This window comes from Enhydra lutris, unplaced genomic scaffold (assembly GCF_002288905.1).
Source record: "Enhydra lutris kenyoni isolate GAN:26980312 unplaced genomic scaffold, ASM228890v2 scaffoldscaffold12, whole genome shotgun sequence".
Classification (NCBI taxonomy): Eukaryota; Metazoa; Chordata; class Mammalia; order Carnivora; family Mustelidae; genus Enhydra; species Enhydra lutris.
In genome coordinates this window covers 55008000-55035755 of record NW_019154096.1, presented here as the reverse complement: position 1 = coordinate 55035755, position 27756 = coordinate 55008000, and the positions used below count along the sequence as shown (strand labels likewise).

The 27756-nt window shown below is 45.6% G+C and overlaps 2 protein-coding genes across 6 annotated transcripts in view; one reads left to right on the top strand and one right to left on the bottom strand.

Annotated features, from left to right (window-relative positions):
• Nucleotides 1-11138, top strand: part of LOC111144716 (5'-nucleotidase, cytosolic II) — a 90963-nt gene extending 79825 nt beyond the window's left edge. For all 3 annotated transcript variants that reach the window (XM_022499158.1, XM_022499157.1, XM_022499159.1), the window contains 10 exons: nucleotides 475-528; nucleotides 3151-3234; nucleotides 4264-4305; nucleotides 5582-5689; nucleotides 5977-6043; nucleotides 6912-7082; nucleotides 8444-8495; nucleotides 8620-8680; nucleotides 8807-8983; nucleotides 9718-11138. In XM_022499158.1, the coding sequence (XP_022354866.1) occupies nucleotides 475-528; nucleotides 3151-3234; nucleotides 4264-4305; nucleotides 5582-5689; nucleotides 5977-6043; nucleotides 6912-7082; nucleotides 8444-8495; nucleotides 8620-8680; nucleotides 8807-8983; nucleotides 9718-9954 (1053 nt within the window). In that variant the 3' untranslated portion in view covers nucleotides 9955-11138. The remainder of the gene's footprint in view (nucleotides 1-474; nucleotides 529-3150; nucleotides 3235-4263; nucleotides 4306-5581; nucleotides 5690-5976; nucleotides 6044-6911; nucleotides 7083-8443; nucleotides 8496-8619; nucleotides 8681-8806; nucleotides 8984-9717) is intronic.
• Nucleotides 11139-21267: 10129 nt separating this feature from the next.
• LOC111144903 (cyclin and CBS domain divalent metal cation transport mediator 2) overlaps nucleotides 21268-27756 on the bottom strand; it is a 139368-nt gene continuing 132879 nt past the window's right edge. The window contains exons 6-8 of one of the 3 annotated variants that reach the window (XM_022499497.1): nucleotides 26907-26972; nucleotides 23124-23308; nucleotides 21268-22429 (exon numbers count right to left, since the gene is read on the bottom strand). In XM_022499497.1, coding sequence (XP_022355205.1) covers nucleotides 22220-22429; nucleotides 23124-23308; nucleotides 26907-26972 — 461 coding nt within the window. In that variant the 3' untranslated portion in view covers nucleotides 21268-22219. Of the gene's footprint in view, nucleotides 22430-23123; nucleotides 23309-25099; nucleotides 25154-26906; nucleotides 26973-27756 lie in introns of all 3 variants that reach the window. The other 2 variants (XM_022499498.1, XM_022499499.1) reach the window with 2 other exon arrangements.

Sequence of the window (27756 nt, the reverse complement as noted above, 5' to 3'; positions counted from 1 at the left end):
ACTAGTAATACTAATATTACATTTACTATAAATTGTACTGAGGGGCGCCTGGGTGGCTCAGTGGGTTAAAGCCTCTGCCTTCGGCTCAGGTCATGATTCCAGGGTCCTGGGATCAAGCCCCACATCGGGCTCTCTGCTCAGCGGGGAGCCTGCTTCCTTCCTCTCTCTCTGCCTCTCTGCCTACTATGATTTCTGTCTGTCAAATAAATAAAATCTTTTAAAAAAATTGTACTGAATAAAATGAAATTCCTTTAGATTTCTAGTTCAAAATAAAAATTAGTTTTAGATTTTAAATACATTTTGGAGGCAGAGTCCAGCAAATCACATCTGCTGCTTTATCATGGCCCTGTCTAGTTTATCTACTTTTCCATGTTGGTAAATACTTAAGAAATGCATTTGGGTTGATAGTAGACATAATTTTTCTTATAAACTGTTAATAACTGAGTTTTTTTTTTTTTTCTTTCCTTCCCCTAGGGCTCCCTTAAGGAAAAGACAGTTGAAAATCTTGAGAAGTATGTAGTGAAAGATGTAAGTAATAAAGGGGAAAATAGATTTGCAAATCATGGAAATGAATAACAAGCCTATTATAATGAAATGGACAAGGGAAGATACTTCTTTGTCTGGATATAATATGCGTCAAGTATAGTCACCAGGAATTTTCAGCCAGAACATAGGTCCTAATACAGTTTTTCCTCTTTGTTCATAGGCAAAAAGACCTAGTATTTCATTTGTCTTTTTAGCTCTAATGATAATAGCAGCTAGAGTAGTTACTGTGTGCGCATCACTGTACTAAGTGATTATATGCCATTTAATCTTCCATAGAACCCTGAGAGTAGGTATTGTTACCTCTGCTGTATAGTTTAAGAAACTGAGTAACAGAGGTTATATAACTCGCCCAAGTTCATACAGTTAGTAAGGGGTAAGGCCACAGGTCACACCTGAATGTGATCCAAATCAAAATCAGAGCACTAGATAACCTAAAAAATGTACATATATGTGACCATTATTTAAATTAAATCAGTAGAGAATAATGAAAGCTTTAAGATTTCTTGAAAGATTTTTAAAATCTGTAGTTAATAGAATTGTACCAATGTTAATTTCTTAGTTTTGATCATTGTGCTATGTTTATGTAAGATCTGAATATTAAGAGAAGCTAGATGAAGAATATACTGAATGTACTCTTTTGCTGACTTTTCTTTAAGTCTGGAATTATTTTTGAAGATTTTGTTTGTTTGTGGTAGTGAGTGAGAGTTTGTGCCCACAAGCTGGGGGGAGGAGCAGAGGAGATGGGAGAGGGAGAGGGAAAGAGGGTCTTGAGCAGACTCTGTTCTGATCATGGAGTCCTGTCTGGGGCTCGATCCCACAACCCTGAGATCATGACCTGAGCCAAAACCAAAAGTCAGCCACATAACCTACTCAGCCACCTGGGCACTCTATGTCTGAAATTATTTTATCTTATTTTTTATTTTATAGTTTTAAAAATATTTATTTGTGGGGCGCCTGGGTGGCTCAGCAGGTTGAAGCCTCTGCCTTCGGCTCAGGTCATGATCCCAGGGTCCTGGGATCGAGCCCCATATCTGGCTCTCTGCTCAGCGGGGAGCCTGCTTCCTCCTCTCTCTCTCTGCCTGCCTCTCTGCCTACTTCTAATCTGTCTGTCAAATACATAAATAAACCTTAAAAAAATATATTTATTTGTCAGAGAGAGAGCATAAGCAGAGGGAGTGGCAGGCAGGTGGAGAAGCAGGCTCCCTGCTGAGCAAGGAGCCTGATGTGTGGGACTCGATCCCAGCACCCTGGGATCATGACCTGGGCCAAAGGCAGATGCTTAACCAACTGAGCCAATCAGGCTCAGGGAATTATTTTAAAATAAAAAGGAAACATACATAGCTCCAAGATGAGATACTTCTTCCTTTTCTCACAGAGTAACACAATGCAATATTTCTTCGAGGTACTTTGGTACAGATTTATTGTTTTCAGTCTGTACCTCCTATTTACCCTCTACTCCCACTTCCACTCTGTTGTTTCAAGAGAGAACATTGAGGGGTTCAGGAGAGGTCCAGGAGAATTTGAGTGAAGGAACCTGTTTACTGTGAGAGATGGAAAAGATGCTTTTCTTTCTGGTCAGGCCAGGAGTTAGAATCTCCTCATGTATCTGCAGATGGGTCTGGGCATTTCTAGGTTGCATCCTGCATATGGCATTTCATTCTGCAAGGTGTTTTATAAAAGAAAAGTATACTTGGTGAAGCTATAGCTTACACTCTCCATATATTTTGCTGGTGATGTTTAAAATCAGCTCCTCCTGGGGCACCTGGGTGGCTCAGTTGGTTAAGCAGCTTACTCTTGATTTTGGCTTAGGTCATGATCTCAGGGTCATGGGTTGGAGCTTGGAGGAGTCTGCTTGTCCCTCTCCCTCTGCTGCTCGTACATGCGATTGTGCATGCATTCTCTAATATGAATAATTAAAATCAGCTTTTCCTGACCCTTTACATACTTCATTCATGTACTTTGAGATTACAAGGTAATTTAAACTCTTTCCTGAGGCAGACACAAGGAAGGTAGAGATGTTTTTGTTATTTTTAAAGAAATTTTTAAATTTTTTGTTTGTTTGTTTTTTGGTAATCTCTGCACCCAGTGGGGGACTCAGACTCACATCCCTGAGCGCAAGAGTTGGGTGCTCCACTGACTGAGCCAGCCAGGTGCCCCAAGGTGTTTTTAATAAGCATATCATCTGTATAATTTTATAAATGAATCTACACATTATATATACCATGTATACTATATTAATACTTAATTCATGCATAGTGATAATGTGGTCTTTTAAGATTTTATTTATTTATTTGACAGAGAGAGAGATCACAAGTAGGCAGAGAGGCAGGCAGAGAGAGAGGGGGAAGCAGGCTCCTTGCTGAGCAGAGAGCCCGATTCAGGACTCGATCCCAGGATCCTGAGATCATGACCTGAGCTGAAGGCAGAGGCTTAACCCACTGAGCCACCCAGGTGCCCCTAATGTGGTCTTTTAAATATAAAATTCTGAAACCAACCAACCCTTGAAGGGCATCCTCTGTTCTTATTCCATTGGACAAAAGTCCAAGTGTAAATGAGTATGTATTTGTGTTTTAGTGTTTCACTCATAATCATATTACATTGCAGGGAAAACTGCCTTTGCTTCTGAGCCGAATGAAGGAAGTAGGGAAAGTGTTTCTTGCCACCAACAGTGACTATAAGTATACAGATGTAAGTGCTTAATATTCCTATTTGTCTTTACAGAAGAATTATTTTGGCCTAAAGAACTGTGAAGATACTGAGGACAGTAGTTTGTTAAGTGAGGGTAGTTTTTTGCCATTTCATTTTGAGAGCAGAGTGAAAAAATTTCTACAGTATAAGGGCTACATCAGAGTGGTTCTCCGATTTTTCTCAATGTTTCATTTGACTATTTTCCCTGATTACAGTTGGCTAACTTAAAGTTTTAATTTGGAGGTTATTTAAAACATTTGTGCTGATTAAAATGGCTTCTGTGTCTCCGTGGTACAGCATTTATATTTGAGAAGTCACACATTTATTTATTGTACATGTGTAAATGCCCTCCCTGCTGTTGGGAGCCAGACAGCAGTAGATGGTGCAAAGATGTTTTGACTCATAGCCTTCAAAATTTACTACCATATAACTTAAAATTTTTTTTTTACCATGATTAAAGCATGTAGAAAAACTGCTTTAACTCCTTGCCCTCATCTTATTTTTGCTAAGACAGTTACAAGTTTATAGTACTAGCAGACAGCTCCATGCAGCCCGATTCACTTTATATAAAATCTTGATTTAGAAACGTGATCTGGAGTAAGCAGTCTTACAAAGCCAACAAATCCAATGGCTCATTGGTTTGGTTAATCTAGGAACAATAGTGAAGAGGCCAAGGTATGTTATTCCCATATGAGTCAGTAGTTTTCTCAGTGCCCTTACCTCAGATACCATTCCAAATGTATGTTCCAGCCCTCCAGGAGAATTGGGTAAGGGTGTGTGGACGAAGTATACAAAAATACATCCCAGAAGAAGCCTACGTCTTACCGACAATGTCCGTTTTGTTTGATGAAGCAGTAATTTCTGGCTTCAGCTGTTACGGTTTCAAACTTAGAGGAAACAAGAATGTGATGAGTCCTTTATTGAAAAAAAAATGGCTCATCAAAAACTTGGGTTTTTTTTTTTTTTAAGGTGCTTTTTATCTTTTGCAAAAGTAGTATATGGACCTTATGTTGGATTTCTTTTTTCCAGAAAATTATGACTTACCTGTTTGATTTCCCACATGGCCCCAAGGTACTATATATAACTTAATAGACCATTGCTTATAGTAATAATACATTTAGTCATCTTGGAATATTGAGAGTAAGGGAATTGCCAGAACTCATCTAGAAATCTTGATTAATGTTAGAAATAATGCAGGAGCTAGTATAGTATAACTGCTAGAATTTTGAAAACCAGGTAGACAGAAATGGAGAGATATTTGTGTTATTTAGTGGTATGGGATCAGAATAACATTATGTAGCATTGTTAAGTTTGTGTGGCAAAGATAGGAATTTTCAGGTTGAGGAAGATATCTGATTAAAAGAAACAGAAAATATATACTTTTTTTTTTTTTTTAAAGATTTTATTTATTTGTCAGAGAGAGAGAGCACAGGCAGACAGAGTGGCAGGCAGAGGCAGAGGGAGAAGCAGACTCCCCACAGAACAAGGAGCCCGATGTGGGACTCGATCCCAGGACGCTGGGATCATGACCTGAGCCGAAGGCAACCGCTTAACCAACTGAGCCACCCAGGCGTCCCTGGAAAATATATATATTCTTGACAGCTTCTGGATACTGGTCTCAGTTATTGCTGAGTTCTGTGCCAAGAGAACAGTTAGCTTTGATATTTAGCAGAGAAGTCTTTTTTCCTGCAGTAGGACTACACTTAGATTTAAGGAAAACTCATTGCAACTTAGTCACATACTTGAGGGATTTTACTACTAGGCCTGAGTAAATATCAGTAAATCTGTTTTGAGATCGCCCAAAAGCACAGTATGCATTGCTCTTCAGTTTGACCTTAAAAGTTTAAGAGCATGGTTCTGTTTCAGGATGGAAATAATGGGCATAACTTCTAGGTTAGTGCTGTGATAAGCCTGCAATATGAGCCGTTATTCTGAGAACATAACCAGTAAAATTTGCTAGTAGTAGTTCCATGTTAGTTTGTATACTTCGGTTTTAATGCTGATCTGCCTCTTTCTTAATCTCTCTTGAGTATTAATTTGCATCTGTCCTTGTCCCCTTTGTGCCTCTGTTAGCCCATTTCAGAGTGTGAGCACTTTCCTTCATATGTTAAGTTGCTGTGAAAAAACTAGTAGATAAAATGATTTAAAATGTGTTAATTTATGTTTTTACCTTGCTTGCTTCCAAAAGAATGTGGCTTATAATAGAACACAATGTTTTTAACAGAAGAGTGGGATTTTCTGGGTATACTTAATATGTCTACATTCCTTACATCTGAGTGAGGTTAAGTACTAGTGCCTCAAGGTTAGGAGTGATGTTTTGGCTTCTGCTCTTTCTCATCTTCATCAGCCTGGGAGTTCCCATCGACCATGGCAGTCCTACTTTGACCTGATCTTGGTAGATGCACGGAAGCCACTCTTTTTTGGAGAAGGCACAGTACTACGCCAGGTGGATACTGTAAGTCGAGGGGGTGATCGGTCTGCTAGCCCCTCTCCTTCGTATTTCTCTTTTCCCTACTCTTACTCTTCCTAAGGAAACAGGTATGTTTAACTGATTAGCCATATCTTTTTTTTTTTTTTTAATTTAATCTAAGTTTTAAACATCTTAGTTGAGAGAGCCAAATAAACCCCAAAGAATATAATTCAAAAGTGCTGTTCATTTAGCTGCCTATCCAAATCACATTTTGGGTAGCAATTGTGACTGAACAATAAATTATTACAAAGTCCCATCTTCTCTCCTCACAGAAGACTGGCAAGCTGAAAATTGGTACCTACACAGGCCCGTTACAGCATGGCATCGTCTACTCAGGAGGTGAGTCACAGATTTCCCTTTATTTAGTTTAAGTCTTTGTTCAGACTCCTTTGTGGAAGCTTTGGTGTCCTCCTGGCATAGTGCGATCCATACTCTTTAGCATCCTTAAGATATTGTCTGCTGGAGGTAAATGCTTCGGTCACCTATTCACGCAAAAGGAGTCAGGGAGAATGGGTTGAGAAGCTGATAGTATGACCTAATGAGTTTTGTGGGTTTTTTTGTTTGGTTTTAAGATTTATTTGAGAAAGAGTGTGTGCGTGCGTGAGCAGGGGCTGAGGGAGCAGCAGACTCCCAGCTGAGCAGGGAGCCTGATGCAGGGCTTGATCCCAGAGCCCTGAGATCATGACCTGAGCCAAAGGCAGACACTTAACCAACTGAGCCACCCAGGCGCCCCAACTTAATGAGTCTTTGATTTTCCTAAAAAGATCAATTTTTCTTCATCCTTTTCCCTATTTGAGGCAGTTTTCAAAGGGATCCTCAGGGAGCCCTTATGGACACAGATATGCAGATTTTGTTGCAGTGAGAAATAGTTGAACAAAGCCACATTGTCAGATCTGTGATGAGAAAATGGTGTGATACTTTTGGAGGGTTATAGTCACTAAAACTGAGACGTAGTTGTGTTGCTCTTGGATTTGGTAACTGAGAGGCCTGGTTCACACAGTGGAACTGAAGGCCTTGCCTTAGAGGCAATAAAAGGAATGATGAAAGAAAAATAGTGGTAGGCCTTCATGAAAAGTGAGCCCTTTTTCTAGTCTGTTCCTTGCATAAGAATAAAATGTGTACAGTATTTAATGGTTATGGTACCTAAAATGCTGGTTTTTAATGTGGAGACATTTTTGTTTTCCCATTGTTCGTTCCATCGTTTCAGGTTCATCAGATACAGTCTGCGATCTGTTGGGAGCCAAGGGCAAAGACATTTTATATATTGGAGATCACATTTTTGGAGACATTTTAAAATCAAAGAAACGGCAAGGGTGGCGAACTTTCTTGGTGATTCCTGAACTTGCACAGGAGCTCCATGTCTGGACTGATAAGAGTGGTAAAGAACCATTACTCTTACTTTTATATCCTAAGGACCAGCTGTGTATCAGGCCTCTTTAATGAACTCATTACTTTTTATGTGGGGAGAAAGGGGCAGAGGTAGTCCCAAGATATTTGAATACTTCCCTCTAGCCAGGTGTGGTATAGAACTCCAGAATTTGAGGAAATAGGGGAGGTTATCTTGTTCCGCCTTCTTGAATTCCTTCCTAGTTAAGCATAGAATGTTGCTATCCTGAGTTATATTACTGTAGCAACTAAACTCTGAATTCCACTTTCCTCTGTGGTCCCATATTTTCCAACCACACCTCTAGTTCCAGTCTCTGTCACAAGCCTGTATCAGTGATTTGGGGGCATTGATGGCTCTGAGTGGTAATAGGTCTTTTTTTTTTTTCCCTCTTCTGGGAATGAGGCCAAATTGTATTCTCTGAACTGTATGCTGAATTGAGGTATAGGTCTAGTTATGTAAAGATGTTTGACATGTAAGCTCTCCAGCTAGTCCTTGCTAGCATCACCCACAGCATGTGGAAAGGTACTGCCTCAGGTACTGACGCCAGCTTTACTACTTAATATCTTCACGCCCTTAGAAGTTTCTGGAACACCCTGTGCTTTAGTTTCCTCAGATGTGAAAAGGAGGATAATACCTACTTCGTTGAGACTTAACTGGGGTGTAATGTGTGTATAAAGAAAATACAAGTAACAGCCATGGTTTCTCATCTGAGCCACAGAACCAAGAAATTGATTTGCATGATTTTCATTTCTCCCAAAAGTGATAACATTTGTTATATACAGTAAATCCATTAGGGCTTAATTCTCTTTGGAGAAGCCCGGTTGAGAAAGACTGGAACACCTTGAAAGCATGCAACAGATACTGGCTGTTGCTTGTCCTTAGTGGCATTCTCTGGCTAGCTTTTCATCCCCATTTTCAACTTTCCACCTAGGAAGTTCCGTAGATTTAGTTGATGTGGTTCTATTTCCTAGACTTGTGACTCCGGACACTTCATTTACTCCTCATTCTTTGATCTGAAAATGGAACAGCTAACAGATGTTTGCCGCACACCGGAGACGGCGTGTGAATTAGCACTTTGTAAGCTCAGAGTCTGCGCTCGCTTGGAGAGGTGCAGCCGGCAGTGTTGAAAGGAGGAAAGGCAGTTAAAGAAGACATCATGGCTTTCATCTGCTGCCAGATCCCATACAGGGCAGGAGTGGGTTTTCCTGAAGCAGGAGAAGGAAGTCATTTTGTACACTCACCTGTAGCTTTCTTTTCCATCCTATCTGCATCCTTTTGATTTAGTTCTAGCAGCACTTTTAAACTGAATGCTTTTTTACTTAAAACATTTTTCTTTTCCGTCCAAACTTTAGCACTTTTTGAAGAGCTTCAGAGCTTGGATATTTTCTTGGCTGAACTCTACAAGTAAGTTCTGCATTTTCAAGACAAATATTTCTTCCCTAAAACCCCTCTACCTCTTTAGGAGTTACCTAGGTGTAAGAGACATCTTTTCTAGAGATTTTTAATGGAGTTTTCTTTTCATCTCCAGGCATCTTGACAGCAGCAGCAACGAGCGCCCAGACATTAGTTCCATCCAGAGACGTATTAAGGTATCCAAATGGGATTCGGGAGAAAACTTGGAAGATCAAGTTTTTCTTTTTATAGTTCTTCTGTTATATAGGGGTTGGCACATAGCTGGCACTCAGTAAATATTTGAATTCAATCCTTTCTTTTAGAAAGTAACTCATGACATGGACATGTGCTATGGGATGATGGGAAGCCTGTTTCGCAGTGGCTCCCGACAGACCCTCTTTGCCAGTCAGGTGATGCGATATGCTGATCTCTATGCAGCGTCTTTCATCAACCTGCTGTATTATCCATTCAGCTACCTCTTCAGAGCTGCCCACGTCTTGGTGAGTTAATACAGTCTTGGGCCAGTTATAATTAAGATATACTCAAGACTAAGATCTGCAACCAGGTTTGTGGGGTGGCACAGGAGAGTTTGGGTTTTTTAAAAAGGTCTTCAGATTTTATTTGTCAGAGCACAAGCAGGGGGTCTGGCAGGCAGAGGGAGAAGCAGGACCTTGGGATCATGACCTGAGCCTAAGGCAGTTGCTTAACCAACTGAGCCACCCAGGTGTTCCTGGGTCCGTCCTTTCTACTGCACAAAAGCCCATGAATAGGTTACATGGTTGCACAAAAGGCATCTCTGAGAAAGTAGGATCAAGATCAAATGTTACAGGATATAACTTTACTCTGCAACGTACTGCATTAAAAGTTTGAGTAGGGAAGATGTTCCTCTTTCATTAGCATTTATATAAAAACTGTTTCTCTTATTAGTGCTACTATCTATCTATCTATATATATACTGATCTATAGTTTAGGACTTTTGTTTGCTGTGAATTATGAATCTTCTACCCCATCTTTTGTTTCCGGCTATAATGATCTGGACAGTTTTAAGGGTGGAAGAGGAGAATAAGGCAGCTTGAGGTAGTTCTAAGAAGATGGTTCAGTATCGGAATGGGCTGGGCCTTTGATCAGCAGACAGGCTTCTGCACAGCCACCTAACACACAGGAGAAGGAGGGGTGAGGATTTAGGAAACTGTTTTTACTCCACCAGCTTTCTGAACCTCTGACTTTGTTCTAGATGCCTCATGAGTCAACGGTGGAACACACACATGTAGACATCAATGAAATGGAGTCCCCTCTTGCCACTCGGAACCGCACATCGGTTGATTTCAAAGATACTGACTACAAGCGGCACCAGTTGACACGGTCGATTAGTGAGATTAAGCCCCCCAACCTCTTCCCACTGGCCCCCCAGGAAATTACACACTGCCATGATGAAGATGATGATGAGGAGGAGGAAGAGGAAGAAGAATAAGGAGGAATAAGAACCAAAACTGAGCACCCATTAAACAAGCCTGGCAGGACTCACAGGAACAAAGGATGGGTTCTAGCGGTGGGTGGGGGAGCTCTGTCAAAGGTACATCTGGAAAGTTTCTGAAGACTTTAAAATATTCTAATCATAGAGAGATACTTTTTAGTTTTGTTTGCACTCTTTGCAGATGGTTCAAATTGTAATGGAGTCTGTATTGAAAGAAAGCGAGGGTAAAGCCGGGCAGAACTGCATGCAGATGGCTCCATTGTGGCTTGTGACACCATTTCCTTGTCTTGTTTCCTCAGTGTGCATTGGATACACCTGGGGTGGTGGAGAGTCTCAGAGTGGAGCAAGGGTGATGGGAAGAGGTGATCCAAAATGATGTTGTGTTACAAATTGTCTTACTCCAACATCCATCCTGAAATTTTCAGTGCATCATATAGTATTGTATATCAGTGGAGAAATATATTGTTTCCATTATCAAATGTAGTCTTCTGTTAAGGCCAAGGTTCCTTTTATAAGCTTTGAAGAGTCCTCTCTGCCTCTGGGCAGACTGGGGGCTTTAGCAGCCTTGTGTAAGTATTTGGTTTGCTGTAGGGCTGGTCTGGAAGGCACTGCAGCGAGTGATTCTGTTTTGAGGTACAAGTCTTCATCTCTTAGATTTTTTTTTTGATAGCAGAAATGCTTATTATCAGAAACTGTCTTTTTCTCATCTGGGATCAATCTATAGAAAGAATTTAGCTGCAAGAGGGCAAAGGAGCAAGCCCTGTGAAAAGAAAAGGAGGAACCTCCTTCCATTATGAGTGAATTCCTTAGTTTGGGCCAGGGTGGCTCCTGCTACCCAGAGCTCCAGCCTTCTCTATCCTCAAGGGTGGACTGCTGAGCTCAAAGTCTAGCTTGAGAGGATGGGAAGAGGGCTCTGTAAGGTCAGAACCTTACTAGAGCACAGGGCACAATCGGTGTGAGTAAATTCCGAATCCCAGGAGAAATCACTTCTTGTTTTGAACCAGAATGGATCATTACTGTGCACATTAGGGTATTAGCCCCACAGGTGCAGAGTGGCCTACAGCCGTTCCAGCAGTAGTGTAGACTTGTCCGTGACCCTTCAGATCTTCCTTCCGTTCTTACTGGTGAACACAGAGGGTAGATTAGCTGCTCTAGAATTCAATAAAGTATAATATTTCTAATACTGACTTTGACCCCTTCCTGTAGCAGAACTGTAGTAACTGTTGATCTTCAGACGGGTTTAGGTTTGGCTAGTGACATCAGGTTTGACATTCTCATAAAGGAAATAGTCTGGCATGCCTCGTAATGGTTACAGTACCTAAAGAGGTCTCAGCTTTTCTGTGAGAAGTTTTTTGGTATAGGACTGTGAGGTTAAGGCTTTTTAAAAATGATTTTATAGGAAGGGAACACAGTTCAGTAACATAGCCAAGACTGTATTACCTTATCACTTTCAGTATATGGGCTTTACATTAAGTTATGTCAAGAAACATTCTAACTACTAGCCCTTAGGAATATATACTACTTTAAAAGTAAATTCGGTTACTGGGGCACCTGGGCGGCTCAGTTGGTTGAGTGGCCGCCTCTTGAGTTCAGCTCAGATCCTGATACTGGGCTGCATGCTTGGTGCAGTGGGGGGCGTGGGGAGTCCGCTTGAGATTCTCTCCTTCTGCCCCTCCCCTGCACTCGCATTGTGCGCCCTCAAATAAATCCTAAAAATAAAAATCAGGTTACAAATGCTATTACAACTAGCACTTAAATACTGTCCCCATTTTAGAGATTATGTTTGTGGTTGCCCCAGCTATTATTCAAGATGGAGATGTTGCTCAGGGCCTAACTTCTCATAGTACATTTACATATTTTCCCTTTTAGAGCAAGGACCATCATGAGCACTTCACTTTTAATTTACCACACTTTCGTATTGTGTTATCCACACAAGATCTTATCTTTTAAGAGTTTCTTTTTAGCCACACGTCTGACAGTGGATCCAAAGATCGAGGAGTAAAAAGCACAAAATTGGAAGAATTCTGCTGCTGGTCAGAGTTTTCTTCAGGACTACCTAAATCTATTTTCAAGAGCTAGGATTCCATAAGCATCTAAGAATCAGAGCAGGGTGTTGCTTCTCTGCATATTTTTCCTGTTAGAAGAGCGTGCTAGGGAATTAGGTGGTCCAGGGGGCAGGCACTCAGGGCAGTGGTAGTTGGGTTTACTAAAATATGAAAGGGAGTTAGTTTCTCTGTTGCCAACAGTTATGGAAGCTGAACTAAGTGTCTCTGTTTCAAACTGAGGCATGTTAGACTATGAGAACATGGATTTCCCAACTCTTCAAAATCTCTTCCCTGGGCATTTGAAAAGCACCAGACACCCCTTCTGGGGTGCTAGACTCAACTCTCAATCTTAGGCAGGTACAGGGTTGACAGGGACCCTGCCATACCCAGCAGGTGGCCACAGCCCTGCTGGGTTCCCCTTGTAAGAGGACTTAACGCCAGTCATCTCTACAAAGATGGTCAGTATATTTAGAAAAATTAAAGCCAAGAAAGTTTAGTATTCTGTTAGACCTTAAATTTTCACCGACTATAAGCATATAGCTCTGCTGAGACCTAAAATAAGAAAGCAAGCCCTTTGAGCTACCCTTTCTAAGGTGCTTTTAGAAGTGCTTCTTAATAGAACTAGAATAACTTAGAGCTACAAATCCCTTAGTCCTGTTACTGGTTCCAAGCAGTTACTTTAAAAAGCCACTTGCAGTGACATGTCAGACTTAAAAGTACTTTGTTCATGTTTAGATATTTCTAAATCAGATTTATTTATTCAAGAAATATTTTGTCAACAACTTTAAAGCCCTGAAGTTTTTCCAAGGCTACCAGAGCATTTAAAAATACTCGTATTCACCACAAATAGCCTGAGACAAGTAAGTGCATATCTAAGTCTGCACAAAGGGTGGGAGCCTTGTACACATTCCGTGTTATGGAAAATATTTAACCTTTCTTTGATGGTGGGAAAAATGTTAACTATGGTTCAGCTAGTGCCTTACCATCAATGGCCCAATTCCTCACTTGGTTTAGAAGTTTGTGTCTCAGTACTTAGGTTTCTCATGACGTTTTTATCTTGGTGACTGGAGATGAGGACACTTCTCAGCGTTTTTTCTCAAATGGAACAACTTCGAATGATACACAACTTTGGGAGGCCCTTAGAATGAAATCTCTACCATGGAGCTACCAAGCAGCCTTAAAAACAGAAGAAAAATGACACACTACCACCAAACAGGGGGGACCGCACAGCAGCCAGGAAGCAGAGCCAGGGGACTTCCAGTAACCCCACAGCATCCCATCCTCCACCTCCACTAACGGCACCCAGCATTTCACGCTGTCCTCTCACTGCTGAGCATGTAGGAAAAGAGCAAGTCCTCTAAAAAAAAAAAAAAAAAGTGAACAACGCATCTTTTTTCTGTAACCCGGCAATCTCACCCATTTTTTCCTGTCATCAGACACAGTAGCTTCATTCCAAAGCCACAGCAGTCTGACTTGTTCCAACAAAGATATGCCATTTCAAAAATAAAATATATGCAGTCTTTTAAAGTTCCCCTGAAGACCTCTTGCACAAAAAAGTCCTCCCAATGGAACACAACATTTTATCTCAAGCTTGCGGACTCTGTAAGTCTAAATACTTTCTATTTTCTAATTTACACCAGTTTTTGGTCTGGTCTATGTTTCTTCCTACAAAGTAAGATCCCTTTGCCTCATTTTGTTACTAGGAAAAAAAAAAAAGGTCAGACATTGTTTCATGAATCATATTAGCACAAATAGGTCCCCAAATGTCTGCTCTCCCATTAAGCTCTTCCCAAATCCATGCCTGGCGGGGGCTATAAACAGGCCTGAAGAGTCTGGGCCAAGATAAACTTCGCCACAGGCACTGGAGCCCAAGTGGCTGAGTGCACGTTCTTCCCGTGAAAAACAGCAATAGTCCTTCTGAGTCTCACAAGTTCCTGAGATACTTGGAAGTATTTGCCCAGCAAACCTTTCCAACACCAAAAAAAAAAAAAAAAGTTTATTAAATATCTAGTCTTTCTTTGAGGGAGGATTCTCACCAGAGGTAATCGGACTTGTGGGTATGGTATTTTGAAGCAAGTGACTTCATTTTTGGACTCACTGCCCTCAAGTCCATGATACAGCAGAATTGTAGTAAGGAAGCTAACTCAGTCTAAACATTCCCATCCTGTGTTGGCCTACTGTTTGAGCACTTCATGATCCCAAATCTCCTCGCAGGAAAAGCACTTTGACAAGTCCTGCAACGTCCCCCTTGCATCCTTAAGCCTTAGAGTCATCCACCGGGGGCCGGCATGCCACCAGAGGAAGGGTCCCATAAACCATTCCTTTAGTTTTTGGGATATAGGAGCACAGATGTGAGGATCTTGAAGGGAAAATGGTGAAACAGCCTTACCAAAAAAAACAAAACGAGTTCATCAGCCATCTAATCTAATTTTTTTGGTTCTACTAAAAAACCGTCCCTATTAAATAAATTGCATTATTTTAAAAAAATATAAAAAGTTTTCAGAATTCAACTCCAGGTACCATTTTCTCTACAAGACTCTGGTCAGTCACGCTCCGCATCCTCAGAAGTGCGGAGTTGACAAGAAGTGCCGGGAACACAACTGGTTGTATCAAATAGGAACCCCAGAGCTTTCTTCCTGACAAAGCTTAGTGAAGAACAGACACATGGGCACCCCACAATACAGATGGAAAGCTTAGGAAAATCTCATCTTAAACAGCAGGAAAAATCACCTCTACTTGTCTTGAGGAATTTCCTGATTTGAACTCTGGACTCATCTGGACAAAGTGAATAAAGCAGGAAAAACAACAAAAAGAGGCACGGCTAGGACTTGATGTGTTGGACAGAGGATTCCTTCCCTGGCCCTGCTTGCTGCTTTCTTCTCTGCTTCTGAGGAAAGCAAACAGGCTCCTAAGAAGGTAACACTTGACTGGAATTCAGATCTACCCCATTCTACTTTCAAGAAATGGGGGGTAATGATGGGAGAGGGGGGGCGTGGTGATTAGGTCAGGCATGTCTCCAAGCCAGTCTTGCCCGCAGTTCTTCATTGAACTGTCTCCATCCACAGGGCAAGCGTAAGTCAACCAGACTGCAGACATCGTGGTTAATCCACACAGCAGGGGAAATAAGGGACCAGTCACCAAGAGCGCGATCCTCTGCTGAATGTAAAATAGAGACAAAGAGTGGAGGGGAAAAAGGATTCCCGAAAGACATGATCTAGGGCTATATCACAAAGGGGCTGGGAAGCTCCACCAGAAGATTTGCAGGGTCTGGTAGCACCTGAGGGATGCAGTTAAGAAGGAACCCAGAAGACTTGAAAAGCAGTGCTGATGGAAGAGGAAGGGGACCCCGACACTGGGTCATCGGGGAAGGTGGATGCCCACCGCGTCCTCAAGAGCATCTCAACACGACTCCCCACACTCGGGCCGACGTGTTTAACTTGAGAGTGAACCCGCTGTGCCAGCTACCACACCCATCTCCTAGGCTTCACAGAGCAGGGGACCTACAGGGCCGAACTCCTCTTTAGGAGCCAGTGGAGAGGCTGGAAGGAGGCCTCTGGTCTTGCCTAGGAAAAAACCAGCTTGGCCGTTTGCCCAGCTGATCTGTGTTCTGTTAGTGACTGAGTGGCAGATGTGGGACAATTTGAGGGGATGCCCTCAGGGTCCTTAACTAAAATGCTTTGGCGGGACTCTCATCCTTGCAAAGGAGAACACCCCCCGGGGAACTGGTGGTACCAGACTCCAAGGCAGAGGTGGAGGCACAGTGCTAGCTTCCCTCTCTTGCAACAGAAGACTCTGTGGTGTGTGTCCGAGGAGACACCCTGCTGTGTTGCCATGCCGACAACCAATCCCAGCCTTGTCACCAGGACAGCCATGCTATTGGGCAGGGGACTGAGGTCGGTGGGGTGGTGTATAGATGGAAGGGGGAAGGGAACACACATCCGCTGGCAGGGTGAACAGAAAATCATCCTTTATCTAAATAGAATAATAGAAATGAACAAAAAACCTTTTAAAACAATCACAAAATTTACAAATAAATTGGTACAAAATAAATAGGAGAGATTGTAAATCTACAACATCATTTGAATTATAAAATGCATTCATTATGACAATCAGCTCATGAAACCTATACATGTCATTTGTGCTTCTTTAGGTTTACTCACACAGCTCTGAATACTGTGTTTGGAAAACTTCACTGCTGAAAAGCATGAAATGTACACCACTATGACACAGTAAAGGCGGAGGAGGAAGAAAATCAGACACAGAGCGGGGTCTTATCTGAGGGCCAAGGCAATGCTGACACTGGGCCTCAAAACCATGAAAAGTCCTCTTAGAAGCCCTGATGGGGAGGCAGCTTCCATGGTCCCGAGAGATGGATTCTGTAATCCAAGGTGGGAATTTAGAGGCCATCACTGTTGTGGGGCCAGTTTGCCAACCTGGCTTGGGAGGCTGGGAGTGAGGAAGAAGGTTCTGGTCTCATAGCCATGCTGTATCATTACAGAGAATAGACCCTGTCACCAGGAAGCAACCTCTAAAGTATTTCACGGAGGTACTTGAGAGCCCTGCCATAACGTAGGAGACCTGCCTCCATCCTCATCCCAAACACTAGTCCGTCGGGAAGAGTGGCGCACCCAATAATAAGGGGCCAGGGATGCTAGGATCGACGTAAGAGCAGCAACCTCTTTATGACAAAAACAGAAAGAAAACCACTGCCTTCTCCCCCACTTTAAGGGACAAGAGAACCCTAGGCTCCGTGGATGAGGAGCTCTAGGAAATACCTTCGTCACAATGTACTAACAGTAGAGGCATATGTACATAATAAATAATAATATAAAATAAAGCATATACATTTGTAGATTTAAAAGACTCCAGAAATAAGAGAAGTCAATGGACTGATACACTCCACCTTCACAGTAGACTTCAGACATGGACACGCAGAATAACAAATCAGAAGCTAGTCTGGGGCTCTCGGGGGAATGAGAGTCCTGAGACCTTATTCCTTCTCACTCCTTTCTGCTCTGGGACCCTGAGACCAGCTCTGGATACTAAGGGGCCTGGACCTTCAACAAAAAGGGAAGGCACCCAAACCCCACTAGGTCTATATAAGAATTCTCTCCAAGGTAACCCTGAAGAAGAATCTGGCCCCAAAAGCATCACTTCCCAAGGGAATCCGTGCTGGTCAGATGTGGGCAAACACCAGAAGATACCCTGCCAGGCAAGGCAAGCCGTTCTTCCAGTTCATGTTTAAACTCTACCTAAGTGGTATTCAAACTCAAAGACATGTACTAACTCAAGTCTTTCTTATAGTACATGTTGGAGCTGTGTACATAAAAACCTTGGTATACAAAGTCCTAGAACTTTACTGTCTTGCTACTAGGACCTTTGTGTCTCTGTTGCTTCAAGTACAGTCTGGTATTTCCCATCAAAAGATATTTACAACAATTCTAGTGAAAGGAGGTCAGTGGCTCTAGCACACAGAGACAGAAAGCTTACTTGTGCTGAGCCAACCGCAAAGGTCTAAGAAGCCAAGAAAGTCCCCAGTCCAAGATGGCGGGAGGAAAGCTGTTCCAAGCCCTGCAGTTGCTAAGAACTGCCATCACCTCCTTCTGTCCCTTGGGCTGACCAGGGACTCTGGAACCTTCAGACAGGGCAGGACAACCAGCAAGTTAAGCATTCACTGCAGGAAAAAGCCTTGAGGGACAGTGACATCAGCAAACTTGGCAAGGGTACACCACTCACCCTCAGATGGAGGCAAATGAACCTCATCTTAGAGTTCTCTGAACTCATCTCTCTTCAGCCCACTTGAATACAAAAGAAATACAAAAAGATAAAACATCTGTAAATGGCCCTGAGATATAAAAATCCACTGAGTAGGTTGCTCATTGATAAATTTACATCGGAAAGTTTCTGACTCACCCCAAACCATTTTCATACTTAATTCTCTATATCCCTCCTAATTCTGGATTAATCTATTAACTCACACCGAGGTCCTTCCTCGCTGGGCAGAAACGCCACTAGCCCAGAGCCTACAGTGGAACCAAATCCAACCCAGAAACTGTGTCCTCAGAAACCGTATCAGCGCCCCAGAAGCCTCCGCACCCTGACTTGCCAGCTCCTTCAACCCCCTGCAAGAAAAACCCATCTCTGGAGTCAAAACCGACAGGGGAGTTGTTCTTGTTGCTCCCGCCATCAGAGAACCTGGGTCATGCGGTGTGTGCTAAGCCAGCCAACCCTGGCAGCTGCTGCTTTGTTAGGCCCCCTTCTTGCCCCAGCCCAGGTAAGTCTTTTGCTGGGGCTCCCCCCTGGCAAACCCTGGAGGAATCTTGGGAGCCTGGCCCAGGACAGGCAAGGAGGGCCACAGATGGCTGGCTGGTTTTCAGAAGATGCGGGCGTTAGGATTTGTTCTGACTTCTGACCACCTAGGACAAAGGCTCCAGCGGCCAGGGCCTCCTTCAGTCTGCTCCTCAACCTGAGAGAGTGTGAGAGCAGAAGTCTGTGGTCCCTGCTTAGCCCAAATTCCTATTACTTCCATTCCTAGCGAAAATGTAGTTCTACTTGTTTCTACCAGTATCTTCCTAGACTTGGAAAAGCTGGTCCTTCAGTCAGATGGTACTGGGGATAGCACAGGTAAGTAGTCTATTCACAGTTCATGTTCCATATTCATGTGGAGTTCTGCATTTAGCCTTTGCACAGAAGTTCCTTAAAATAACATTAGAAAATGGCATGGTGCCCTACTTCCTCCCACGTGGGGAACCCAATCTCATCAGCACGGGCACCAAGCTCTCTCCCGTTAGGTGAGGGAGGGAGGGAGGGAGGGAAGAGCAGAGTAAAGTGGTGTGCCCTCTGAAATGCAAATCATATAAGAACCAAGACTTAAACTAGTTGACTAGCACCCCAATATCCATGTACATACAAATCTTAATGTTGTTTTCCTAAAAGTTTAAATATATGATTTTTGATTTGCCTGATGAATACATGGAATAGAAAGAACCTGTAGGGAGTAGGGGGAAAAAATCCCCTCACTTATAAAGACAGAGCCCACTGTCCTCGGAACGTCTGGATACTAGGGATCCAGTCTCCGGTGGAACCTTTGGGATGCTACAGTGGCCGGAAGCAGGAGGAGGCCCTGCCTGGTCCCACAGAGCCAGGGCTCCAAGCAGGGGCCATGGAAGCCACTGCAGACAGGCGCTGGGTGTGACAACGGGGGGCTCCAGCAGCATTCAAGACCCCAGCACCCGCCTCTGCTCCACAGCCCAGCCCCCTCCGCACTTACAGAGCCAGCAGCTCCAGGACAGGATGATGGAGTCATGGTGCAATTCTAAGAACTGGCCACTGCACGTGGAGATCTCAATATCTGATGGTCCTTCTCTGCCGGACCCTGCCCCCTTCATAGACATGGGGCTGCACAGAACTTCTAAGCCAAAGTCATCGTGCTGCCCGGTGAAGCACGAGCCAGCATTTCTCCTTCGACGGCCTGAAGGTAGTTCCAGAGGGAAAGTAGGGCCTGGGAGAAGAATCTGATCAATCTGTTCACTCAAGACAGTGAGTGTGATCTGAAGGGTCTTGAGCTTCCCCCAAAGCAGATGGAATTACAGCCAGGAATCGTTTTCAATTCCCTGTTGTTATAAATATGAATAATGCAAGGTAAAGAGTGGTGTGGAGAAAATAAATACCATCTTGGGAGGCTAAAATTTCGTCCTCTAGGAGCCCCCCTGCCAGCACTTCTCAGCAGACATCTCAAAAAGCCGCCACACGGAGTGGGTACAAGCATGGGGACAAGTTCTTGGCTTCACGCTCAAGTCAAGGAGCCAGCAGCTGGAATCCCTGGCCTCTCACAGAGCTTTAGGATTCACAAAGGAAAGGGGGAGGGGCTCTGAAAAAGACCCAACACATTAACTCTGATTCCAGAAGCTCCTTCCAGGAGCAAGGCACCGTGAGATGGCCATGTATGGAAAAGCAGATCAGTGGAGAGAGGATGGGGGCAGGGGGTGCGGAGATCCTGCAAGTCAGAGGAACCACGGTGTGGCAGGTCAGGCTCCACCAAACCACCAGGAAGGCCAGCGCCATCCACACCAGGAGTAGGAGTGTGGTTGTTGGGGATCAGTCCTCTTGCGAGACCCAGGGTTCACTTCCTTAGTGGGAACGCTCGTTTCTACGCACCCTGGGAATAGTCCCTGTTCCCACGCCGCACGGGGGCTGTGCTCAGCTAGATGCGTCTTAGAAGCTGAGACCTTTTAACTTGGATGGATCGGTTTCTAGAAGGGGAAGCTCGCCGTGTGGGGTCTCACTAACATTAAGCCACTGAACAGCAGGGGCTCCAACCAGCGCACGTGGCAGGTGGGGGGCCAGCGGCTCGCCACTCAACACCCTTAGGGGGTGCCCCTGTGACCCTTAGGGGCATGGCACCTGATGAGGAAGATCCTTCAGGATGGACATCCTGGAGGAAATACTGTGGTAAACGTGCCTATGACACTGGAGCCACCAAGTCCGGCATGTTGTTGGTGACTCCCCAACCCCAGCTCCCGTCCGCCCAGAGCCCAACCTGGGGGATACATTCCTACCTTGAGGAGGGAGAAGGAAACTGCTGCTTGGCCCGGGGCTTCCCCTCGATGAGTGAGCCCCAGTGGAGAAAATGCTATCTTCTCGGCCAGTGACTGGAGGCGGCACGGAGCAGCCTTCCTACCCACGCAAGGCGGCCGGTACGACCTCAGCTCGGGAATTCAGTGTACCAGTGACTGCTGTCAACAAAATGCACATATCCCTCGGGCTAACGCTTAAGACAGGTAAGAGAGTTAAGAACTCGGTCACTCAAGAAGTACCTCCTGACATTAATTTCACTACACGTGATGAATTTGGTATTAAAATAAGGCGGAGACACACACGAAATGGCCACAACACACATTTGGTTTCTGAATCCCTGTTTGGGGCCAAACCGACCCAGGGCTGGACAGGCAGCCTCTCCGGCGTGGGCTGCATCTGAGGTGGGAGGCACAGAGGTCCTCGGGCGAGGAACACAGCACAGCCACCGCTGGGCCCTAGGAGCCCAGGGACAGAGGGGAAGAGGGACAGTGAGCTCCCTGGGAGGAGGGGCAGGGGCTGGCAGTCCCCAAAGTTCCCTCCTTTAAACACCTGGGTCTGGAAACGCCTTCTGGGCTCAGAGCACAGAGCGCAGCTGGCCGGGCCCAACTCCTTTCCGGTCAATGACATTTCCCGGTGGGAAAGGGAGGAGCTTGAACTCCGTACCACGCGGTCACTCAAAGGCCCCGTGGAAGATTTCCGTTTGGCATCTGTGTAGCAGCATCCTGGGTCAGCAAGAGCAAGGATGGGGAGGTGGGTGGCGGCGCTCTGGAGGCTGGGGCGCCGGGCCGGGGAGGCGGCCTGGCCGGGCCGGAGAATCCAGGCTGGAGGAATTGCGGGATGAAGTCACCTTGCCTCTTGCCAATGATAAACCATGGGTTTCAAATTCATTAACATTCATTTTGGTGATAAAAATTCCTTAGAGTAGGAGCAAAAAAAAATCACATTCCAGGCCAATGTTAAACCTTTCTGAGGGAAAGGGACACGGTTAGACATTAACTTAAAACAACACGGAGCTCACAGAGGCGACCGCGGCCCCGCACAGGCTCCGCCCCACAGTGGGACAGACTTGGCAGGTCCGCAGCCACAGTTTTCTTCATTCATCCTTCAAGTTCCACAGCGACACCCACTGGGCACGGAGCAGGCGTGCCCCTCCTGAGGAGGGCCGGCAAGGCTGGCAAGGCCGCCGGCGGGTGGAGCGAGTCCCTTCGGGTCCCATCACGGAGTCACGGCAGAGTTGAGACAGAACAACGTAAAACTCTGCAAAAGACACTGTTTGAAAACATGATCTCTTGGGGAAAAAAATTAATAAACTGCCACAATTTCCAACTTCATGCAAACTGAGGAAGGAGGAGAGTGAATAAAGATAAAAGGTACAACTGAAAAAATAAACATGATTCTATTTGGGTGGAAGAAGTTCATCTCCAAAAATCTCGAATGCCACGCCCGAGCCGTTGATGTCACACCTCTCGTTTCCCCTCCTGCCCTCACCATCCTCCGCCGCTGCTTCCGGGAAGGGGACAAAGTCTTTGGTCTCAGGATGTTGCGGGAGGCAGCATGGCACACAAGCTCACACTAATGGGATTCACGGTCAGCTGGCCTGGGGCCTTGGGAGTTGGGGGTGAGGGGCGGCGGGGGGCGCCCTAGATGGCCCCTTCGCTGTGCAGGCTGTGGTTGGCTTTGTTGTGTGTCACACAGTTCTGTTCGTTGAGCAGGTTGGCGGTCTCGTCTGGCAACCCGTCGTGCAGCTCCGTAAGAGTCAATTCAATTTTAGTGTTTTCACTGTCTGAAGACTGAGGAGTTTTGTCCATCCGGGATGCCATCAAGGCATTTTGGTATTGCTGTCTCGAGATCTGGGGCCAGAAGATGGTACGGAAGACAAACCAAGAGAACGCTTATTTTTTAGGAGTTCTTGTCTCGACCTCATATTACATATTAAAGTCCCCCAGAGGGCCTAATTAGTTTTTCTAGGAAAATTTCACTCTCAAATATAAACTGAGCCACTTTTCAAGTTCGAGTGGACTCTGGCGAACAAGTCAGTTTTTACTGATAGAAGCCATGCCCAAGTTTTCGTCCCACAATCTCACAGAGACTGGAAGATGGAGGTAGGCTTCCATCAGCTGAAGCTGGCTCGTTCTCTGGTTCAGAAGACGTCTCTATTCCAGACTAAGACAAGAACCCTGTCTCGGGGCAGAAGAGAGGCAGAGGGCTCTTCCCACCCCATCTCAGCAAGTCTTCAGGGTCTTGGATCTCAGCCCTTCCGGGACCGCCCCGACTCATGAGAGTCAGAGCTCACGAAGACTTGCTGAAAAGGGTTTATTCTTTTTCTTTCTCCAGCTCTCACACCTGACTTGGCAGCCATTCTGACAGAGCCAGAGAGACGAATGTTCTCCCGGGCCTGCGTCTCAGCTGGGTGCAGGAGCCAGAGGTGGGACACCCAAGTGACAAAGGGAAAGCCCCGGGGGCAGGGTTGGGGCGCCGGACAGCTTGCCGTGGAAGGTCACCCCCAGTGGCCAGGCCCAGCCAACCCACGCGCTCTCCTCTTACCTTCACGAACTGAAGGTCGGAAAGGGCCCGCACGGAGTAGTCAGGGATGTAGACTTGGAGGAACGAAGAGTTGAGCTGATTATTGCTGCTCCCCAGGGTCGGCGTTACAGCGTCAATCCGGTCGCTTCGGCTCAGAGAGTCTGAGTGGTTCAAAGCACAGGGACGAGGAGGCGACTTGTTTTCACCTAGAAAAGGAGAAAACGAAGCCCAGAACCTATTAAGCGAGGTAGAGAGAACCAACAATGTTGGCTATTAACTTTCCAAATAATAAAAAGTAGTAATTAACAGACCAGTTCAATCAACTTACACCAGACACCCGAGCACCGTACAGCTCACCACCTAGAGGGCCCTGCCCCCCAAAACCCCGGTCAGCCCGGGGTCTGTTCAGTTCCCCTGCTCAGCCCCATTCGTGCACACACACCGTCCTCCCGAGGCTCTGACCGCACCTGTGAGCCTCCCCAAGACACAGAAGCTCCCGGAGAGAAAACATGGGGCATGGGAGAGCAGCACTTTGTTATTTTGCCAGAAGCAAAAGCAAAGTACTCTGGAGAATGTCTGTAAATCATTGTGTTTTAAAGGGATCAAAAGAGCTCTCGAAAGAGTTCTGTCTGCTCATTCCATAACCCACCCGCCAGCTGAACCTATTATCTTTGTCCCCGACCCCCACGAAATCCCCAGCAGGCAGCCCGGGGGGTCTCAGCAGTTCAGGAACACCAAACTCTTAAAAGCTCTTAAAAGGCTTAAGGGACCATCGGTGCAGGGGAAGTCCTTGATGGGATGGGCAGTGTCGGTTCGTCCGTTAAAACAAAGTGCAAGGAAACTCAGTGAGTCCAGTGCTGCTGCTCTCAAAGGCAGCTCCTAACACACATTTTTGTTGAAAATAAAACCCACCCCACCCTTGTCAAAGCATCCTCCATTTTTGCTTTCCTATCAAATCTATACCACATATATTAAGGGGGTGTTCACACGGGACAGGTGCTGGCCTGCGTAATGTCACAGGACTGGAGGGGACCAGTTCTGATGGAGATCAGGCCCGTCCGTCTTCACAGTACACCCCTGACCGATACTCCCACAGAGGAGCTGGCCCTCGGCTGGTCCTGCCCTTCAACTCCTCCACGTCGCTCATCATGCCCGTGAAAATCACTGCCTCAGACTGACATGGCTGGCGGTCTCTCCTTCCCCTCAGACTGACATGGCGGTCTCTCCCTCCGCTCCTAGAGCTCCACTGAGGGACCACCACTCCTGTGCTGCTTGAAGGAGCCCTGAAAAGCCTGGAGATAGCTGTGTTCTCCTTCGGCCTCTTCTTGTCCAGCCAAATACTTTGACATCCTTTCTGTCATAAATGTCCCTCTTAAAATAGGACGACCAGAACAAAACACGGTAAGTACTCCGTGAACTTCACAGGGAGTGCTCCCTTTCTCCTCAAACTGCCACAGCGCAACTTCCCCTACGATCTTGTCCGACTTTCTACTGCTCAGAATTAAACTCAGAGTAGCCATTCCTCTGGTTGCTTCCACTTATCTTCTGAGAGAACAAGGCAAATGAATAATTTATCACGTTTTCTCTTGGCAGAAGGGAACTTTGATCAGATGACCCAACCCTATAGAAGATGGGTATTAGTTCCCGCCTCATAAAGTCTGAGGAGGATTCCAAAGGGGAGAACGTATAAAGTGCTTAGCACAACACCTGACACCTCACAAATATCCCATCAAGAAGCCTCGTTAACATTGTTCTACTTCCTGTTTGCCTCATCCCTGTCTCTCCACTAGGCGCCCACCCTCAGGTCCGAGCCTTTCTATATGTGTGAGAGCATCGCTCGGGTGGACAGATGGAAACGTTCTTTGAAACAAGGACCCCACTGTATCCCTGGGCTTTAACCCCAAATCACATCACCATTTCTATGGACAGTGTTTACTTCTGTGTGTTACAATGTAAAAGGTTAAAAAACCCAAACGTCCCAAGGGCGCTCTGCTTACTAATCAGACTACATCCGCACACAGACGGCAGAGGCCTTACTTCTGAGTCTCCTGCTCTTTCCTCCCAAAGAGGATTACAGGGCAATTTCTCTGGTTTTCTCAAGGTATCTAGACTCCTAGTCTGCTTCCTCTCAACCCACTGCCCTCTGGTTTTGCGAGATGAGCCCCTGCCTTTCCCAGGAACCCACAGCCCAGCATCCCAGCCACAGTCTGGGGAGGGAGACCCTGTTTTCTGGGACCCCCTTCTGCAGCAGTGAGTGTGACAGGGACCCAGTGCAACCAGCCTTTTGTCGACACACAGTGAGACCAAGGAGAATAAAGACTTTAAGTGGCCAGCCCCCAGTTCGGCTCATATTTTGCAGCCAAGTTAATGTGCTAAATTTTAATAATAATTATGATTTTAAAATTTCCAATTTTAATTCCTCTTATGCCTTCTTAGCACGTTTTTTTCCCCTGCTTTTTAGTTACTTCACCTAGGAATGCTTTCTTTTTAGGAGTAAGCCAGAAAGATACTGTAAAGAAACATTCCCAGCCTCCTCCATCGGAACCTCCAAGCATCATTTGGAATAGGCTGGAAATCACGGGTTTTGTTCAACCTCCACTTATTGTAATGCCAGCATCCTGAAGGCCTGGACCTAAAAAATGGTTTATTTATTTATTTATTTATTTATTTGGGGATCAGAAAGAGAAATCTAAGAAATCTCTAGTTCCACGGAAAAAGTAAAACAACAAATGACATTTCATGAGTGTCACCCGAAAGTCACTCTTCTTCAGCATCTGTGATGTTTTAAATGGGTAGCAGATGCCGGCAAACCGAACGGGCAGGAAAAACACCAACATACATACGTATACACAAATGCGTATTTCCGTGTATACGTGTGTGTGTTGTGGGCACAGACAGGTCTATCCCACCAGCTGGTTTGATTCACACAGGCCGATAAATAAGATCTTATCCCCACACTCCGCAAGCTTTTTCAGAGCAAAGACTTGAGGGAACAGTAGCTTCTTTCTAGGGAAAGTCTTGCCTGTTTTACAAAATATCAGCATTCGAGAATTCTGCTGAACCTGGATTAGGAAACGCCAACTTCAAGAGATGTGGAGACAGAAGCTGTGTGGAACGTAATAAACACAGAAAACCTGTACCACCGAAAGCTCGGCAATTTTAATTAAAGAAAGATTAAACCTTTGCCTTTCTTTCTGGTTGGTGGATGTTATTAGGCAGGCAGGACCCAGCCCTCGTGCAGGGTGGGCACCCGACAGCAGGCGGCAGGGAATGTGCACAGCACCAGGTTGGAGGGGGGGGCAGGAGGAGTCTGGGGGCCCCCTGCCTGATGAGGCAGGGACGCAAGTGCCCCATTCACACGGCTGCTGGGACAAAGACTCAAGGAGCAGAACCAAGAACACCAGGGCCTCTGCAAGCGCTGGACGCCCTGACTTGGCAGAGGTCCAAGAACCTAGAGCAGCCCCCTTGCGCTGCCCTGGAGACCCCGAGGTCAGCGGTATGGGTGCGCCGGGGAGGGGGTTAGTGACGGCCCAGGTCACCATCGCGTGAGCTTTCTGGGGGGTCAGCGCTGCTCATACCCACAGGCCAGTCGCCTGCCAGGCTCCGGAGTCTGCCCCACGCCTGCTGTGGGATTCTCCAGCCCCCGCACAGCTCAACACCGTGTCTGGAAACGTGCCGCCTGAGCCCTCCGAGCAGAACTGCAGCCTGGACCACATCAAAGGACCAGATCTGGCCAGCCGGGCTTCTGTGGGGTGTCAAGGGAGGCAACTGGAAGAATTACGAAAAGGAAACATGCAGAGTTACCTGGAGAACCTGCTGCTAACAACTCTGTTCTGCTGACAACAAAGGTGCGAGACAGGGACAAAGGAACTGAAAAATGGAGAAGAGCAGGGTGAGACCGCATCGAAAGGCAAGGAAGGAGACCTCTGCACTCGGGGCACAGGAGTGCATACCTGTTCTACTACTATGAGCATTCAGTTCCGGAAATTCCAGAGCCTATAGGATATTATGGAAATTAAAAAGGAACACACAGTGCTTTCCAGGAAGAGGAATACAGGGAGCCTGAAATCAGAAGAAATCCTACTCAAATGCTTCTCTACTAACCTAGAAATCTCTTAAGCCATTAATACTCTATTGGGGCTTATGGCTCAAAAACGTGCTCTTCTTAAGGATTTAAATCACAACGAGCCACAGAAAAGGGGGGCTCAATTAGTCAACTAGCCCAAGAGCATGATCCAAGCCACCCGCACCCACAGAGCCCGCGGCAAGCCGTCGCTGTTCAGCTCGCGGATATCCTTCGTCTCGCTGTCATTTTAACTTGATATTTTGAATTGTCTGGGAATACTTCGGAAGTTCAAAGTATCAGAGGAAAGTACTTAAAGAATGTTATGCACAGGTCTCTTGGGAATGGCGGACCAAAGGCATCCTCATCGCTGCCACCCAGAGCGCTACAGGCCGATCGGATTGAAAAGTCCAATCAACACCGCCCTCCCTGGCAGGAGTCCTATTTCCTGGGCAGGTTTTTTTTTGGGGGGGTGGGTAGGGGCGGTGGGAGGAGGTTCTTTTCTTTTTAATTTTAAAAAGATTTTATTTATTTACTTGAGATAGAGAGAGAGCACGCATGAACTGGGGTGGCAGAGGGAGAAGCAGACTC